Raw genomic sequence first — 20,041 nt, 5'->3', positions numbered from 1 at the left:
GGTATCTTCTCAAGCCTCTTAAAAGGAATCAGACATTGAAAAATTAAAGTGCTCATTCTTTAGAAATCGTTTCACAATGTCTTGCTGCAGCAGCTGATAGGTGCCTGTGTGCCTGTTGCCTACTGTGCTCACTACTTAGAGCAATCCCAAATAGCTGAACTGGACAATTCCCATGTAGAACATATTATGTACAGACATAACTCTCAAAACAGTGATGTTGGGAATTATATTCAATTCAAAACATTAATGATTAGAAATTCTCTGTTTGCCCAACTATTCATATAATTTCCTCATGCATTGCCACAATTAGAATGAACCTCGCCAACCAGAAATCATTACACATGGATCTCAACCTCTCCTATTCATCACCATCCCACTCAGTTTTGTTTGCACATATATATCCACAATATCTGCCTCTAACTTGTGCCAAAAATAATAAAACACACATAGGCATTCCATTTCAACTGAAACTTTCTGAACTAAAAAATTTCCTCTGGAAAAATGGAAAATTTTCAGGTCAACTGTGGCCTCAGAAACAAGTTTTAAATATAAAATTTATACAGAAATCAATATTTTTATCTCTTTTTCTTTTCACATTCAGTGAAAGCAGGACTGACCTGAATTTACCTATTTCTCTAGTTTCAGCCTTATGGAATACCAGCAGATAAAAGAATTCACACAAACAAATCTGTTCATTGACTGGCCTGAATAAAACTGAATGAATAAAACAGAAAATGAAACAAAACAGCATTGATGATAATCAATTAAATTTACCATACTTTAAATGCTATGTTAGTAAAATGTTGATGTTATAAAATGGCTACTGCAATTCATTTGTTAAGATCTCTGTATTAGTTTGATAGCATTTCTTCTACTTGATGGCTCTAAAACCTGATGATAATAGGACAATTGAAATCTTCATGAAATGTTTCTAATAGCAGGGCACTGTTTATTACAATTATTAAATCTAGAAGAAAACGTGCTGTCAAGATCTTACTTCATAAGAACATCTACAGGTAGACAGAATAAATGCTAATGCCCTGTCTTGTTCCAAATTTGATTATCATTTTATATTTTTCCTACTCTTTTAAATTTCCCTGAAGTCTTGCTGTCAACCATATCTCCGTTGTTTATAGTACATTGTTTTAATTTTTCCTCTGAGAAGTTGCAGCAGCCACAACAAATCAAATTAATAAAGTCAACTGGCATTGTCTCATTTGAGGTACCAAAAGAAACCAGTAAGGTGGCCAATGCCACCTTCAAGGCTCTGAAGTGACCCGGTATCCTCTTCTTTGGCTGAAGGCTGTCCTCTAGAGGGCCAGACAGACAGGATAAAAATTGGTTTCCATTTTAACAAGAGGTGTGAAAGAACAGGTGAGTTTGTTCTTTTCCCAGTTGCATTTGCTATATAGACATATCCTTCTCCCTCCAGATTTCTAATAAATGTTTATGAAAGGAATAAATCAGTCACTGTATTTCTTTCTCAGACTTCTTCAGAGATTTCTGAAGTAAAGACTACACTGTTCTTCCGTCCTTTCCATTCCACAAAAAACCTAAAACATACACATACATTACACTTTTTTATGATACCAGAATAATACTGATATTATACCACATATGTGATACCACACATAATTGTCAACAATTCTCAACTACAGACTTTGGTTATAGTGTGAATATGAGTTCAGATGGATTTGTCCAGCTCAGTCTAATTTTCTGAGTGTAACTGTTAATTGGTTGACCTCTATCTTTTTGTATTTGCATCTCAAGATAGCAAGATGACTGCTAACAAAAGTTAGGAATTTGCTTTTCAGTTGTCCAGGACCTTGTCATGCTCTTTCCCACTGAACAGACTTTAATACTGAATTTTAGGGGGATGTAGCTGGACACAGGATTCATTTTATCTTATGAACTGCATAAATCACATACAAGGAGGCTCCCTAAACTCTCAGGGATCACAAGGACTAAGACAAAAATATTGGAGGGGATAAAAACAGAAAGTAAGTCCTAGGATTTAGGTTCTGCATAAAAGCTACACTATTTTTATTCCAGAAAATAAAAGCAGAAAAGCAGTGCTATTTAGCTATTCTTGTAGGATCTGCAGTCTCCAATTTAATTAACTTTATCAAATGCCATGAATTACCCATCATCCTCATCTCAAGCTCAGAGATGCACTAAGATGAACATGTTAATTAATAAAAGCTTTTTAAATTTCAGGAAAACACCAAAACTAGTTGAGCAGAGAATGCTCTCACAAACAGGCAGGTTGAAATACATTTTGTAGCTGAGGAGCTTTCTAATTGCAGAACTGCTCAGAATACTGAAACCAAGTCTGAAACATGCTGATTTGCAGACACAATCAATTACCACAGTACAAATGCACTTAAAATACCATATGCAACCTGGTTACTACTGATTTGCATGAGGTTGATTGACAAGAGAATTTTGTGATCATTGCACAGGTAATGCTCTTTTAAAAACTGTTCACATATAAATTTGACATTAGTGAGTGATTATTGTTTGTTTGGCGTAGTTATTTTCCAATTAAATTCCACATTTTGTAGGATATTATTAAGGTAACAGCCCTCCTTCTTTAAAATGCTTTTCTTGGCAACAGTTCTGATATGCAGGTGCTCACAGCAGATGCTGTACTAACCCTTACCCAAAAATCACTGTCTTCTCAGCAGTGCAAAGTTCTTCATTTTTTTTTTTTTTAATTACCTGAGGCTACCAGTTTCCATGAGTAGCTTTCATCTAGCTAGTACATCAACCCTTGGAATCTCAGAATTTATTAAGAAAAAAGCCAACAACAACAAACTGTGTAATCCCAGATGCTGACATTTGGACTTTGTGTTGTTTATTGTAGAAAGCAGGGCCTTATTTTCTCTTGTGTTTTGATGATGAGAAGAAGCTGAGTCTCACAATTTCATAGTGAGCATCACATTTGACAAGTGTTGACTGCCACTGAATACTTCAGTGCTTTTATTTAAACAGAGACATTCATCCAGAAGGGCTCTGCAAGCCTTAAATTAAGGAATATTAAATGTGTGAGTGAAGACACAAAAGATGGATTTTTAATGAGAAACTTTGACTACTGAGATCCATTCAAGCATACAATACTATCTGTATACCCATTGTTATACAGATGTTCCAGCTGTTCTTAGCAATGTACAAATGCATCAGACAAGGTGATATAAATTCCAAAGGACAGGAAACACAGAGAAACAGAAAATTTTACTATCCCTATTTCATAAAAAGGAAATTGGTTTGGTAAATAAAGATACTACTGTGCATCATTTGAAAGATATCAATATACGGGGCAACATACTGGGCAATAAATACCTAAGTGTCTTCATTTTTACCAGGTCTTCACATTTGTCACAGAGGTTAAGCAATTTATTGGGATAGAGTGACAGCAGCTAAGGTGGTTTATTTTCAGGACAGCAGCTTAACCTCCTTCTAAAAAGCAGATGTTTCATACTAGTTCCTCAGATTATGCTTTTACAGAGGGGAAACAAGCAAACAAGCAAAGGAAAACATGGCATTTTATTTCTGAAAGAAACTGAAGAGGCTTGGCAGAAAAACTATCTGGAAACGTATCTGGCAAGGAAGTCCTATATCACACTTCAAAAGTCAAGACCCATAGAACAGATATACAGAAGTTCTCAATATTCCATGAGGACTGGGCTGGAAAATGTGAGGACAACTGACAATCCCCCATATTCCAAGAACAGGAGGAACACTGACCAATATCTACTACAAAACAGAGAAACTGAATGAGACAAGTAGAATCTTAAAATTAATCTAGGCTTACATCAACCAAAAAAAGTCAGCAAGTCAAAAACTCTGCCAAGAAGAACAACTGCAGATAATAAAGTTCTGAGAATCCTCTATTTATTAGAATTTGTTACAATGAAGATTTGGAAGGGCTTTTTAATTAATTTTAATTGTAATTCTGATTTTGAAAGTGTTTGACCTTCTCCTGGAGTGCATAAAAGCTTTTTCTGAAATGTCTCTTAACAAACTTTCAAGGATTAAAAACCAGACTGACCTTGATTAGGTTGTGTTAGATTTTGGGAAGTTTCAGATCTAAAATTCAGATGAGTTTAAGGCTTTTCTAGAAGTGCAATGAGGATGACTCGAACTTCCATGTTAGTACTTGAGGTGAGGCAGAGGCCACCGAGCTAATGAATCGGGACAAGGCTGTTCAGTATCTGTTCAACATCTCACAGGGTTTGAGAATGTAATCTGATAAACCTTTCTTGCTTCATTTACATGTATATTTTCTATGTGAAAAATGTTGGGATTTTTGTTTTTTATTTTTATCTCAAAGAAATGCACCACTTAGCTTTTGCTAAGTCACAAATCACACAGAACTGGTCTGGAGAGCACAGCTTTTGCATTTGGCATGCACAGCTCATGGGTGGTTAAACTGTTTATTGGAGACAATATGTTGCAGTGCTGATAGCAAAAGTAGTTTATGGCATTCTGAACTGTGTTCAGACTCAGACTTCAATCCCATAACCTTTTCCCAACCATCATCTTCCAGAAGGACCTATACTGCCCTTTTCTGCAAAGCCAGGCTCCAGGCTCCTATCTCTGCTCACAGCCCCAACTCCTCTCGGAACAACCCCAGCCAGCATCCCCATTGCAGTCTACCTCACTTTCCTGCCATTCCAGGGTACCAAAACAGTACAAAAAGCTCATTCTGTGCCAACTACATATCTTGTAGTTAAATGTGCCAGCTCGATCTGTTTGTACTCACAATGGTGCTGCTGAATGCCACTTGTGATCGGTTGCTGTCACGACGACCAAGTGACCTATTCCGTGTATGCCCCTGAAAATGAGCTCTAGCACTCTGGCACCTCCTTAAGGGTCTCATGGTCCTTTGATTATAAGTGCCTGGTCTTTCAGTGTTCATGGAAGGAAGTGTGAAGTGTTGAAGTTTTACAAAATCTGCATAATCTAAATCCAACTCCTTATGGGTTTCCAGGCGCTTGGCTGTAAATAGAGAAAATTAACATTATCTTTTAAAAGATAATTAACATTATATTTTATACTATTCTTTGCATGGCTTAGGAGTAATTCCTTGGTTAGTTACAAAAAAACTGAAATAAACTAACCCAAAGCTAAAACAACTCAAAAGCCATCACCAGAAAAACCTTCACAATCCACTTTATTTTCTGGCAACTCCCTCTCTGCAATGCTTACTATCATATGAAATCAAAAATGCATTTCAAAGTGATCAGTTGTTTTTAAGGATTTCTCCTAAATGCTAAGGGTTGCACTTTGTGGTTGTCTGGAATATGAGAAAGAAAGAAGGTAATTCACAAATTTGTTAATGCTCTCTGTCACAAAGCACAAACATCTTTACAGCAGCTTCTTGCCTGCTAAATTAAATCCTTTGTGCTATGTAGACAGAGAAAGTAGCAACCAAGAAGGGGTCTGAGTAATAATGTCCAGATTTGGCGCTGAATGCTAAAAGACTTCAGATACAGACTGCAGCTAGGGTTGACTCTAGAAGATGTAGATGCACCTTCTTTCATATCACACAGAAGTCTATGGCAATTACTTTTGGACCCACTGAGTTTGATTAATAACTATTTTCAGTTTGTGAGCCTATAGAAGATTGCCTGGCATTTATTTAGAAATGAAAATGCTCGTTTTGCACAAGAGGGTATTCAAGAGGGTATTCAATGCAAGGCAATGCCTGAGATGTATTCAGAAGGAACCAGAAAACCTTTCCTATCTGCCCTCCAAATCAGTTAAAACTTCACTTTAGGAATCTCCATAACAGGAGTCCCTCACAAAATGGAAACAAAACCATAAATTCAGTCAGAAGGCTCAGTAGGTTTAAATGTTATTATTTAAATTAATAAGATTTACTAGCTCAGAGAAAAAAAAAAAGAAAGTTTAAAAAAGTATCTCCTACCATTTTCCTGATGTGAAAACTCATGTCCATCAACTGTACAGCGTCGGAATACCATTTTGTTTTCTGTTAGTGTCCCAGTTTTGTCTGAGAAAATATACTGAATTTGTCCAAGATCTTCAGTAATATTTAGGGCTCTGCACTGAATGGGCAAATCTGCTTCTTCATCATAGAGGTCAATGTCATTGTGAATTAAGAAGACTTGGCCCAACTTGACCAACTCAATGGACACATAAAGAGAAATGGGGATTAAAACCTGAAAGAGAGATGAAAATCTCAGTGAGGTGTTAGACAAGTCTTATTGCTTTCTGTCAGAAGTTTCCTGGCACAAGTATACTAACATTTTCAGAAAAAAAGAAGTTCTTCCTAGAGATGTATTGTAGGACCAAATAATAACAGTTAAAAACAAACAAACAAACAAAAGAAAAACTGCACACAGTAGCAACGGATAGCTAGGGACAATAAGTCACGAATTTAAGACAAAATTATTTGAACCAAATACAAAGATGAGCTGATGAGTCTGTAATTGGATTCTTGACTCTCTTACAAAGCACGTGTTTTTGTCCAAGTTTCATCAAGGTTCATCAAAGTCAAGGTATGCAGTTCTTCCTTCCTGAAACTCTGAGATGATGCACTAGCAAAGGCTAACTCTTAATGTAAAAAAAGTTTCCAAAGTAATGACTTTGCATGCAACACTTCCCATCCACTAACTTCCCTGTCATGAAATAATCCTGAATTCTTAAGGTGCACAAATGTTCTGTTTAAGTAATAAAGGATAAACCTGTAACGAATAAACCTGTTCTCCCATGTGCCTGGTGACAGGACGAGGGGGAATGGGCTAAAGTTACGCCAGGGGAGTTTTAGGTTGGATGTTAGGAAGAATTTCTTTACTGAAAGGGTTGTTAGACATTGGAACGGGCTGCCCAGGGAAGTGGTGGAGTCACCATCCCTGGAGGTCTTTAAAAGACGTTTAGATGTAGAGCTTAGGGATATGGTTTAGTGGGGACTGTTAGTGTTAGCTTAGAGGTTGGACTCGATGATCTTGAGGTCTCTTCCAACCTAGAAATTCTGTGATTCTGTGATTCTGTGAATCTCTAAGCAACTCAGAAAGTTATTTTCATATTTCATTCATATTAAAGAAATTCTGTTCACTTAAATCTCAGCAGATAAGTCAAGAAATCAGAAAAGCATGATTTTATCCCCTACCCCATAAACTGTTCTTCATGATTAGGTTTAATCAGACTCATATATGAGTATCCTACTTTTAATTTATCTTATTTCCTAAACCCGTAGAGCCATACCTAGCTATTATTCCCCACCGGCAAAACATTTTTTTTTTCACTGTCTTTCTGAGATATTAAGTGGCATTCCTATTTAGGAATGATGGGCATAGGCAGAAAAAAACCCCAACAACTGATATTTCGACGTAAGCGTCTTCTTTAGTGCATATCCCAGAGATTCTGGAGCTATTTAAAGATATAATACATGTCCTTCTTATCTATATTCCTGTGACGTTTCAACACCACCAAAAAAAAAAAGTGTTTTGAAAGAAAAAAAATATGTCGCACTTCAATGTTTTGAAATGCTCCTTACAATATTTTCAAATAGGATTAAGAAGGTACTGCACAGCTATTACTTGATACTAATTTTTCATTGTTGACTGTAGTCAGTTATGAATAGCTTCTTCCTTGAAGGTAACAGAGAAGTGTTTATCTTTTACCTGCAGTAGGATTATCATAGTCAAGAACAGGTAGAAACCAGCAAGAACTGGAGACGGAAAATTGCCATTCTCATCTGGGACATCATAAGGTGGATGTTCTGAGAAGCTTCCAGCCCAGATGCCATGACCTGTTGGAATACGTATTATGTTGAAATACACTGAGCAGGAAGGTGATTATTTTCATCCACCTGTCCCACAAGACTCTTAGCTCTGTATACATCTCTTCTCACTCTACCTCTTGTTGCTGCAGGATTCCATCTCTTCCACCTCTCTTTAAAAGTCCTTAGTGTTGAAGACTCCCATTCCACTTTCTAACAGAAAGTATGATAACTTTCATAGAGAGAAGCTGAAATCTTTTTCATCCTTCCCGACCATTCTCAACTTCCACCTCTCTTTGTTAGCACGTGCTTCCTATAACTCAAGCTAAGCAGCTTATTTTTACATTTCCTCTGTTTCCCATCAGTTAGGTCACACCCCCAAACTGCTTCTTCCCCTGTATATTAAATATCAGTAGATTTCATTGCACTACTACAGCAAAGTTTCCAGTTTAGGACTTACCAACATCCCACCTGGGCTACTTTACCAGCTTTCATATTGCTCTACTGACATAAACTTTGCTTAGGAATGTTACTAAATGTACATATTCAGAAACGACACGTAGCTAGGACAAACAACCCACAGTGCATCATTGCTCCTAATGCCTTTTTCCTGCCAAAAACCTCTATTAGTCCACTTTTCATACCCAGTTCTGATAAAACTTCAGTTAGCACCAATTAAACTAGTGGTTGTTCTGCAGCATCTGCCTACTAAAATGCTGCCAAAGGAATTAAGATTATTTCAGCAATATTTTATGGCTAGAGACCTTAATCACAACGGAGGAAGGACAACTATAGTTGACAAGTCACTTCTTACACCCATTTTTCATTCTACACAAGAAAAATACTGATTGATCCATGAGAAACATTTCTTCTTGTATAAGAGCCTTGTGTTCAGACAATATTGCAAAGCAAGAACTCATGACAGAGCTATGGGACCATTTCATTTTTTTAACCTGAGCATATAAACTGTTTTCTTTAAATGCTGGCTTTTTCATCTGAGACTCCCTTAAATTTTAAGTTAAAGGACTTTATTACTCAAGGGCCCCTTGAGTAATAAGAAGAAAGAAGACAAGAAGAAAGAAGAAAAGAAGAAAAGAAGAAAAAGACAAGTTTCTAAATTGACATGACAGCAGCCAGGGAACAATGAAAATAAAGTCTCTCTCTCTCTCTCGCATAGAGCTTAGTTGTCAAACTGAAATCCCATTTCTGTGCCAAGAAAGCCCACTGCAACATGAAGCAGCAAAATTAAAAAAGTGATTAAGTCAGTTCTATCGTTCATCTTTTTGAATGGCCCTTATTTCTAACAGTGTTACAGCTATGACTGGCGAGTGGGTCACATCACAGGCCTTTGGGGAAGGTTCACAAGAACTTGACAGGGGCACCAGATTTGACTTTGTCTCTACAAAACTAAATGAAAGCAGTAACACTAAGTAAGTTATCACTGACATTAAATTGATTATAAGAAAGGGTGGCTTTGAACACAAATTGCTCATGGGAGCCTCTGTTATGTCTTTAAAGCAGTGACCCATTCAAAACTCAGCGGGCTTAAATTCTGGCCCTTTTCCTCAGGGTTAAGAAATCCCATTAATTCTGACCTGCCTGGGACAGACTCAATCAGAGTTGGAGGGCAAGAGGGTGCTTACCTGCAATGAAAACAATGTTTTTGAGATCTGCAATGTAGTAAACTACTGTCAGATAACCCCAGCCCACCCAGTTACCATATTCAAGTGTGCTCACATGAAAAAAGGCACTGAAAAGCCCCCAGAAAAATGCAGACTGTTCCTAACTAAACACTTAATTCATCTCAGCCTGCTAAAGGGACCTTTGGGAAAGAAGGTAGCTGTGGAGATTGTAAACTGAATGAATTACCTGTGTGCAGCTCACAGATTGAAAACTGGATACCTCTGGCTAATATCACCCTGAATGTATTAGAGGAGAATGTTACTAAAATGAAAGTAAAGCTACATCATTTTACTTCTGTAGTTACACATGGAGAACAAACATCCACTCAGGAAGCATATCTCAATTTGTTAGCACCGATTCCTATAATGCATTAACCCAACGGCTTTCACTTCCTTTCTTTACACAAATTCTACCACAATGGAGACAAGTCTTATGTGAAATATTTATAGCCATGGCCAACATTCCTTCCATCTGAATTGTTCAGATTTGACATTTTAACTTGTATATTGGAAGACAAAAGAGCCTAAAGACTCCAAAAGCATTGGGCCTTCAGCTCTAGATCTGATCTCGCTCGTATAATATCAGTTTTAATCATCATATAGAAAAAAACAATCAAATAGAAAGACGACTTTTATCAGTGCTTCATACCTATGGCTCCAACAAGGCACATTGTGAACAGGAGTCCCACACATAAGAAAATATCCATATTCATCCGTCGCTCTATCTTGCTGCGCTTATAACGAGGACCATTGTTATTTAGCATGGCCTTAGTTTCGTGACCTTCAAAACACAAATAGATATATTTATGTAGTATATATATTTTAAAGCATTTCACAATGTGGGAGCAGGATGCTCACAACTAATGCTAATTTAACTCTGGTTTCATTCAGTAATTTTATTGACCATCTTCTCATTTGACTGTACATCAGAACATATGATAGACTAAATCAAGGGGTCTGAATTTTTGGGTAGACCTGTGCGGTGTCAAGAGTTGGACTTGATGATCCTTAAGGGTCCCTTCCAACTCAGGATATTCTATGATTCTATGATAAGGGGTTTACAGAAGACCTCCATTATATTACAGCTTTCAGCTGTAACATATATTTTACTTCCCAAAAGACAGCAGATTCAACAAGAACAAAAGGTTTGTATCAATATTCAAATCTTCTGAGGCTCAAAAGCACAGATGTGCTTCTACATAACAGCCAAGTCTCCCTGAGAATAGAAGGAAAAACAGCAATAATATTGAATTTTGGTATTTTACAATCAACATGATTAAGTGATATACTGATTCCCAACACCTATAATTGAAAAACATTTAAAATATTTTTCATCAGCTATTTAGAAGCCACTAGACACATTTCCTACATTAACTTAAACAGTATCTGACATTAGATCCAGCAGTGAAAGATACTAACGTTGCTTAGTTTTAAATCGTGTGGATGTTAAGTGCTAACAAAACAGTAGGACAAGAAATAATAATAAAAAAGCACACCCAAATCATAAAACTTACTGAATTAAAATTCAGTTGGTATATTTGTAATGGAAAAAGAGGAGTTCTTTAAGAAGCTAACAAGCAAAATTTTTCTACATTTCTACATTTTCTACATGTATTTTATTAATATTATCTAAACCGTGGCTCCACAATTAGCATATTTGGATACCATCTGTTGCTATATTAAATAGTATATTTTATGTTAAATAGTATATTTTATGTTTATTCCTATAGTCCTTTCCCTGGAAAATATAGGCTATAGAGACTTGTATTTTACTATTATTTTGTGTGTGTGTGTTTTATATGTGTGTTTAGCATGTGAGAGGTACTGTTTGCCATCTAACTTTTGGCTTTTCCTAGAGAATTTTAACTGAAAGCTGAGAGTAAGGTATGATTTAATCACTCCTATTGGATTAATTCCAGCTTTACATCAAAAGTTATTAACTGAGGGAGACCGCAAGACAGAAAATTACCCTCCAGCCTTATGTTCAGGACATTCACCCAAGAGCTGGGACTCTTGGCTTCCTATTTCAATGAACATTCAATTATTTACACAACCCTGAGCTATGTCAGTGGGACCAGTTTATACCATCAGTGCTCCTCTCTTTCCAACTCATGTATAACCTGCTTATTCCACAGATATTCAGAATACAACTTGTGAAGCAGGAGGTGTGTGTTCATTCCCATGTAGGCAGAACTGAGAATGAAAGCCAAGTCTTCCCTTCAGTGAACAAATGCTCTAGCCACCAAGTTACACAGAAATGGGGAGTACTACTGCCTGCACTTCTGTTCCTCCAGCAGCTGTGCGAACCTTGTTCCTCACTTTTCTTTTACAGCAGGTTTAATAGAGTTTTTTGTGTTGAAAAAAGCAAACAAAAAATATGACAAAGCCAGCTAGTCCATGCAGAAGCCCTCAAACAAATGTTGATGGATTTGTTTCAGCAAGAAAATGTGAGGAGCTTTATTTCCAAATTTCACTTCTGTTATTCCCTTCCACTTCAGCTGACCAACAGGAAAAGGAGTGTTCTGCACACCTCTAATAAATATATCACTTTGCAAGAAATGTAATATCCGAAATACGAGAAACTTTTTTTTTTTTCTCCTAGAGTCCTCATGGTTTTGTATGCCGTGTAAGGCAGCACCTCACCTATCACCCCACTGGTACATGATCTCTCAATTTCTGGATGCAAATAGGCTCATCTAAAACTTGTTTTAATTCTGGTACTTTAGTACTTGAAAAGCATATAATTCTTGCTGCTGTCCTTATTGCAATGAGAAAACTATGTTGGCTGTTGGTCTGTAATTAGGTTTTGGTGCGTTAGCACTATTGTTTTGTGTAGAACCATTTGGGTAACCATGAAAAGCAAAATCATACTTGGGTCAGATGAGAACTACACAGGCTAAACAATCACATCAAGTGATGGCTTGGCTCTTCACAAAGACTTCCATTAGATAGTAAGTTTGAGGAATAATAGGGTTATAAAAATAGAGAACATGCCATGTTGTAATGTGACTGATCTTGGATACTCAGAAAAGGTCAGAGACCATGATTAAAAGCCAGAATATAATAAATGTCAAAGAAACCAAGAAATGAAGCAGGTACTGGCTCAAATGAGTCTAATTTTAGAAGAAAAGGAATAAACTTTTATACGGACATTAACAATAAGATGACAACTGGAAATTGAGTTGAAGACTTACTCAGACCAATGAAAACACATCTTGAGAATCACTTTAAAACTCCCAGCTTTTGCTGCTGGCAGCTTAAGCAACATTAACAGAGACCCACATTGGAATCTGTGCTGATGTTGAAAGAAGCATACTGAAAAATGACTTGACCAAAGAGAAGAAAAATAGAAATCCTTACAGAAGAAAAGACCTGTTGATATGGGTCAAGAAGATGGCCATGGAAATGAACAGAGGGTTTGAACACCTCTCCCAGCAAGAAAAGTTGTGAGAGCTGGTGTTAAGCTTGCAGAAGAGAAGACTCCAGGGAGATGTTATAGTATATAACAATATAAATATGTAAAAAAAATAAAATACATGTATTACTATATATATAATACATATTAAATATATATATGCATATATATATATTTTATATATTGCATGTATAACATGTATATTGCATGTTATACATGCAATATATAAAGAGAGCTTATTAGAAGATAGAGGAAGACTTTTTACCTGGGCCTGAAGTGACAGGACAAGGGGCAATAGTTTTAAACTGAAAGAGGTTGGATTTTGATTGGATGCAAGGAAGAACATTTTTTATTGTGAGGGTGGTGATACAGAGAAGTTATGCCCCAGAAGTATTCAAAGTTGGGTCAGATAGGACTTTGAGTATCTTGATCTAGTGAAAGATTTCCCTACCCATGGCAGGGGGGCTGGACTAGATGATATTTAAAGGTCCCTTCTAACTCAGACCATTCTTTGAATCTGTGAAGTTACTCCCATTCTACAGGGTATGATTCCTATAGAGAATTTATATAGTAGCTCCAAAAAATGAGTGATAGGTTTGGAATCCTCCTCTGTCTGGCACTCCTCCTTGGTCTGGTAGGTACCATCCTCACTTGTGATGTTCAGAAAGACAGGCATTGAAAGACCTACAAGGTGAAGGCTATTTTGGAAATATCTGGGAGCTATAGCCATTTAAAGTCCACTTCTATAGCAATGACATAAAATGGCTGATTATTAGGTAAAATATTATGAATTGTGGAGGTCAATGTAAGGTAAATGACTCTTGCAAAAATGGTGACTTATTACTCTTAGGTAGCTCAGTCTTGAGGCCTCCCAGGCTGCTGGTTAGACATACAACAGGTGACATGACTTCCAGAAAGGTAAAAATAACCAATAGTGATGTTAATCATTGTTTTTAACCTGACTTTTATTTCATCAACAAATAAAGAGGGTATAAAGAATTGATACACTGGTAGTTGATAGGCTGCTTCTGAAGCAGAAGAGGGCACAGCCATCAAAGTCAATGATAAATCATGCTCACTGAATAGAAGTGGTGGTAACATTCCAAAGGCAAAAGAAGCTGAGAAAAAAATGAGCTGACCCACTGCTGAACCTGGCACTGCTGCGCTTGATCTGAGCACTGACACCATCTTGCACGGTTCATGTAGATTACTGCATGAAATACACAGTTGCAAGGACACACACTGTCTGTGTCAGCACAAACCTGTGGGGCTGCCACCTCTTCTGTAACCTCCAGCTGCTTTTCTACTGCTTTCCATGTGCTGGCACTGGCACCAGTTGGCTTTATGATGAAAACTAACCTACTTTTTTTTTTTGCTGGGTGGTTCTTAAACTGCATCAGTTTCTGCCCTGAGGAGCCAATGAGACACCCCTAAGGACAGCACTATAGATTTTATAATCAATGAAATTATCATTATAATCAGAGCTACAGAGCTGAGAGTTAAACTCACCTTATCAAATTTGACTTGACCAGACATTTTGGCATAAATGTAGCAAGATACTTGATATACGCAAGGATACTGTCACTTGCCAGAGACCCAGTGCAGGACTTGTTGCCTTTGGAGATGGATGAGTAAGAGCTTTACTTCAAAAAATTATGTATTCTTCCCTCTGTACTATCATTTCTTAAAATGTTAAATTGTGTTGTGATGCTAGACTACGCATATTTACTTAAGGATATTTACAAGGAGATTCTATGAATACTATAGAAAGAACTTTTTACAACTTTTTACCTGCATATATAACAATTCCTACTGCAACCTCAGTGTTTCTGATTGTACATCCACGAAGCAAAAGGCTTTCAATGTTAAAACCAATCCGTTCGTTATTTGGCTTTTCCCTAGGGAAAAAAAAAAGTAAAATAAAGCTATGTCATTTTCTGTTCTGAAACAGTATTAAACAAAATTTCTGCATGCATGTCTAATTCAAGTTGAAAATAAGGAACTGCGAAAGCCCTGTATTGCTTGTATTTCACTCAGCTTCAATAAAGACTCCAGTAAGATGTTATAGAGAAGTTTAAGTATCTCTAAAAGCCCATTGACATTTTGTATGTATTACAATATCAATATGAAGAAATTTGGCTTTCACCTAGCACCTTATGTGATGAATTCAGTATCTCATAAATGAAGCCAAGATATATTGTACAACCTAATTCAGTTTAAATTCTTTCAGAAAGTAGAGCAGTTTTTGTCTGCTGGTAAAAGTTCAGATGAATGTATCAGCAGCCTGCAAGAGCCTCTGTCTCTTTATCAACTACTGCAGGGCTTCTCATCTTTGAACCTCAGTTCACTTCAAGAGTATCTAGGCTGAGACTTTCTTCCTCACTCTCATGCTGTTTGTAAGACTTTTTATCCTGGCTGAAGATGTCCCATTACACACCAGATCCTTCTGCTAGTAGAAGAGAGCAATGAAAACTTGATGGAAATTGTAAGGCCAGCACCCCATCAGGCAGGCAACTTGTTACTTGCCTCTGAAAATGAAAGCTACTTATCACAGTTTTTTGTTTATGCATTCTGGTAGGCTTCTCCTGAGATCTCTACCAAAACAGATTTTTCAGTTCTGTCACTCCAACTGGTTTTGTTATTTAAGTACCAGCAGAAGAAAAGATTTATTTCAGAATATGTATCTTTTCCTACTTTCTATTGGATATTTAGCATTGCATTTACTAGTAAACTGCAGTGTTACTTAAATGGGGGGCAAGGTGCTTTCTCAGGGCTATGTACAGTCCTATGTCTATTTGCAGCTGCACGTGACTGCTAGACATAAAATAAGAGGAGTAAAAAGGTTGAGGTGCCAAATACCTACAAGCTGGTAGAATAATAGGTTTGCTTAAAGAGTCTGCAGAGGAAGATTGTAAGGCAGTTCTGGCTTGTAGTGGTAAAGCAGGAGAAGGTCACTGCTGTAAACTGGAGTGGAGGTGTATGATTTCCAAAGCACCTTCAAATTACAGATGCTTGGTTGGCTTCACTGGCATTTGAACACAAGGGGAGTGATTATAGAGTATTTTGTGTATATGAAACCCAGGCTTTGGTGCAATGAGATTTAAGTACCCTATATGTGTATATGTGTACCCTATTAATATATTAGTTAATAAATATTAATTTAATTGTCTTTGTTAACACATTTTAAGAAATAATGCCAGAAACATCTTTCTCTGGAAATCTAGATTTAGCTTTCGTGAAATCACTTAACAGAAGTCTTCCTGCATCCCCTTGAGCAGAATTTGCTGTGGCCAGGACATGTCAGATGGACATCATTAAGTTCTTACCATTTTTAGCAGAGAGAGTTCTCAGGCTTATAGCAGGGAGGTAGATGATCAATAATTTATTAAAACAGACCAAAGAAAAAAAATACATTTTCCATGGAAAATTCTTTCATCTATTCCTGAATCAGGGAGAGAAAGGTCCTCTATTGCACCAAGCAGGTGAGATAATACACATTTCCAAAAGAGTTTTCTGTTACAGGCTTTCAACAGAGATTTGAAGAATTTGAAGCTAGTCCTTGGTCCTAAGGGTGTGTTTTTGTGTGTTTTCTTGTGACATATTGCCTACATTTATATAATCTCAGTGCTCTTGTGCTGTATTACAGCAGGCTAATTGGAAGGATTGCTTCAATTTAGATTATGCCCAGCGGTCCTCAAAGCCAGCAACTACAGCTAGCAATCAATACAAACTTGACCTGTTTTTACATTTTAAGATATCATAGCAGAGGGGAATGACATTGCTATTAGACACATCATTCTGACAGGGCAGAAATTCTCAAGACCAGGTTAGGAACAGTCAGGGCTAATGTGTGAGGATCTCCTGGTTTACTGATGTCAGAAGATCTTGACATTTGCAGCTACGCCAGGTGCAACACTCTCTACAGTGTCCTGGCAGACTTTAACTATTAGTTTAGCTACTAGTAAACCTAAAAAAGTCAGAGTGTGGACAGGCATGCTGATACATTCATACAAGTTAAATTCTTTAAATTTGTTGCATGATGTGGAGCATGCATTTGGTCTGGGGCAGCAACTCATTTCAGACAATTCCCTGGTGTGGGAATCAGCATGGATCAAGGATTATTCTGGAGAGGCCCTTGGGAAGCAGCTGCCCTGTAATTGAAAGTAAGAGAACTTTAGGATATGAGCAGTACCAAACTGACCTTGTAGCCTAGGAAACATCTGCTGAATTTGATAGTGTGGATTTCCCCATTATGCCTATCCCAAATTATTTGACGAAAGAAAGAACATGAGGAGCAGAGGATGCAGCTTTTTCCTCACACAATTATGTTTACATTCAAAAAAAAGCACTTTTTTTTTTTTAGATTAATGCATTGGCTCATTAGGATTTCTTGGTGATGTCTTTTGTGTTCCATCCAGAAGAAAATCTGGTTTGTTTGTTAGATCCTGGATACCTTTTCCCTGTGGCCACAAATATGAAGACATCAGAACCATGCAGCCAGATATCTTTAAACATAAAGAAGGATTCAGATTTAGCGTCTAGCTTAGCCTAACCCTCAGGTCATATAAATGAACTTATATCTGAATTCTGAAAAGAGATGAAGCCTTGTGAGAACAATTTTTATAAAACAACTGCAAATTCAATGTCAAGCCTCTGTCCTGCCTTGCCTTAAAACCTGGATTTCAGTCTACATTTTATATTGACTTCTGAGTTCAGGAATAGATAACAGTGTTGTCAATCAATTTCTGCAAAATATGTTGCTTCCTTCCATATCTCCCCCAAGTAAAATATTAAAGCTGAGGCACAAAATGAACTTGTGGGTTACAGATACTTACATGTACCCTTTGAATTTATTGAGATCATTGTTAGGCATTTCACAGATGATGGTGTTTTGGAAAAATTCTGGTTCAAATAAAGTATTCTGCAAAAGAAAACACACTGGGAGTGAGCATTAAATACAAAAAGTACTTGAAATGCTAAACTCTAATACAGATGGGCTTGGTAAATGCACTTCACCAAAAAAAAAATTAAAAAAAAAAATAAATAAAAAGGGTAAAACCCTGCCCTTGGATTCATACACAGCCAGATGGTGCAGCCAAGAGCAATAGCTGCCTATATTTTTAATTTTTAAATTCTCAAATAGCACTCAAATAAATTCTTTTTTTTTTGTCAACAAAAATCTATTTCACCATAAGCAAACTTAATTTTGAAAAATAATGTAATTGTTGTTGTTGTTATTATTATTATTATTATTATTATTATTATTATTATTATTATTATTATTATTGTTATTTCAGAATGGCATTATCACACTATAGCAGATCTCCTTTGCTGGATTAACAAATCATTAAATTAAATTTAAAAATACTGTGTATTGGGCAAGAAAACACAGATGCTGGTTAGTGAATGCACCTGTCTTCATTTAAGGTAAATGTAACAAAGTTCAAATTCTTTATGAAACAAAACAGTCTTCAACCAAAAGCAAGATCAGCTGAAAATAATTTCAATGTTAATACTACGGATTTTGAAATATATTAGAAAAGTTGCTTTACTGGTAAGGAATACATGATCATAAATAAGAGCTCGCATACTTGAATAATTTGAATATAGTCAAATAAATAAAACTAAAACAGACTAACAGCAAAACAAATAAACAAAAAAAAAAAAAAAAGAAGGAAGAGGGGAGAAAGAGTCCTATGTACCAGGAGAGCTGGGAGCTGAAGCAAGACACACACTTTTGCTTGATTTCCCCCTTATTCAAGGAAACAGGCTTGCTATTTGGCTGCATGAAGCAGTCCAGAAAGCTGACAATAGGAAAGGTACATGATTGCCATAACTATTTCTTTCTCAGCTGAAAAGATACAGAAGACTTTGATTTTAGATCAAGAACACGTAATAAAAATGGGATGCAAGAAACATGAAAGAGGATCATTATTGCTGTGTAATAAAAAAATTAAGAGAATTAAAAACCACTTGAATCTAAACTCCTCCCATTAGGAAATTCAGAACTGGAAATCAGGTCTGCTGCTGGGCTTCCTTATCTTCTTCTAAAGTAAGAGGGAATTCCAGAAATTAGACAGTTAGACTCCTTCAGAAAATCAAATCTTAAGAATCCTTCATTGAAATTCATAAAAGCTTTGCCGGACTGCAAGAGCAATTCCTCACAGTGCTAGCCCCCAAGTCTCTCTCTCTCTCTCTTTATTTTTTTTTTTTTATGTGCTCTAATTCTTAAATTATTTTCTCTCTCCTGCTCTTCTTTTTCTGAGCAATACATAGATTTTATACATATACATACAAAATAAAATGTAAGTATAAACAAATAGAGAATCTGATCTAAAAAATAATTTTTGGAGGAAAAATAAAAACTTGATGAATATCAGGGCATTTTGTATGCCTTCTGCCCCACATAGTTGAATATTTTTACCATCTCTTTTAAGATCATTGCTGAATCTTATTCAACTCAGTAAAGTCAAGAGAAAAATCAATACTTATTTGATTATCCTATAAATATTTCTACAACAGAGGAATGGCAAGATGCAAAAAGAATATGGAGAGCTCATTACTCATTGAACAACCTAATAGGTTTCTAGCTAGAAAGGGGTAGAGAAAGATGATTCTTCTCAACACATTTTCTTCTGATGACAAGAATTTTACTATTGAAAATTCAAGTTAGAAAATCCCTTAAAAGAAATGAAAAAAAAAAACAACAAAACAGCTTCCTTCCTCTCAATCTTTCAAAGGTATGTGAATTCAGTATTCCTAAGCATATCCTAAACCAAAGAACTAACCTCAGTTCATACATGTTTCATTACTCCTTAAAGAGTCACACTCTATAGACGTAATTAAATATGAGAAGTTTTATGGAGCACTTAAATGACAAGATTAAACAAAGCTCAAAGAACAAGGAAGTAGTAGTAGACAGGAACACTAAAACCAGTTCATATGCTATTTAGCAATTTAGCACACTGTTTTTTTTTTTTTTTTTTTTTTTTTTTTTTTTTTTAGTCAACATACTGTTTATATTAATAATTTAAAATAACAGGGTAATAGAAACGATTATTTGAGCTCTGACCTTCCTGAGCACTGGATATCACCATGGTCAGAAATGCATTCCACATTGCCTATGTAACAAGACTTCATACGTATAAACCCTTCTGGGCACACAGTTTATCTAAATAATGACTCCAAAACATAAAA

The 20,041-nt window shown here is 36.3% G+C and overlaps 1 protein-coding gene across 2 annotated transcripts in view; it reads right to left on the bottom strand.

Moving 5' to 3' along the window:
- Nucleotides 1-20,041, bottom strand: part of ATP10B (ATPase phospholipid transporting 10B (putative)) — a 55,109-nt gene that overhangs the window by 20,292 nt on the left and 14,776 nt on the right. For both annotated transcript variants that reach the window (XM_038186553.2, XM_038186554.2), the window contains 6 exons: nucleotides 17,680-17,765; nucleotides 14,636-14,742; nucleotides 10,079-10,210; nucleotides 7,650-7,777; nucleotides 5,933-6,185; nucleotides 4,766-5,001 (listed from right to left, as the gene is read on the bottom strand). In XM_038186553.2, coding sequence (XP_038042481.2) covers nucleotides 4,766-5,001; nucleotides 5,933-6,185; nucleotides 7,650-7,777; nucleotides 10,079-10,210; nucleotides 14,636-14,742; nucleotides 17,680-17,765 — 942 coding nt within the window. The remainder of the gene's footprint in view (nucleotides 1-4,765; nucleotides 5,002-5,932; nucleotides 6,186-7,649; nucleotides 7,778-10,078; nucleotides 10,211-14,635; nucleotides 14,743-17,679; nucleotides 17,766-20,041) is intronic.

This window comes from Anas platyrhynchos, chromosome 14 (assembly GCF_047663525.1).
Source record: "Anas platyrhynchos isolate ZD024472 breed Pekin duck chromosome 14, IASCAAS_PekinDuck_T2T, whole genome shotgun sequence".
In the NCBI taxonomy this organism is placed as follows: Eukaryota; Metazoa; Chordata; class Aves; order Anseriformes; family Anatidae; genus Anas; species Anas platyrhynchos.
The sequence above is the reverse complement of the archived record's forward strand: the minus strand, read 5'-3'. Positions and strand labels throughout refer to the sequence as shown.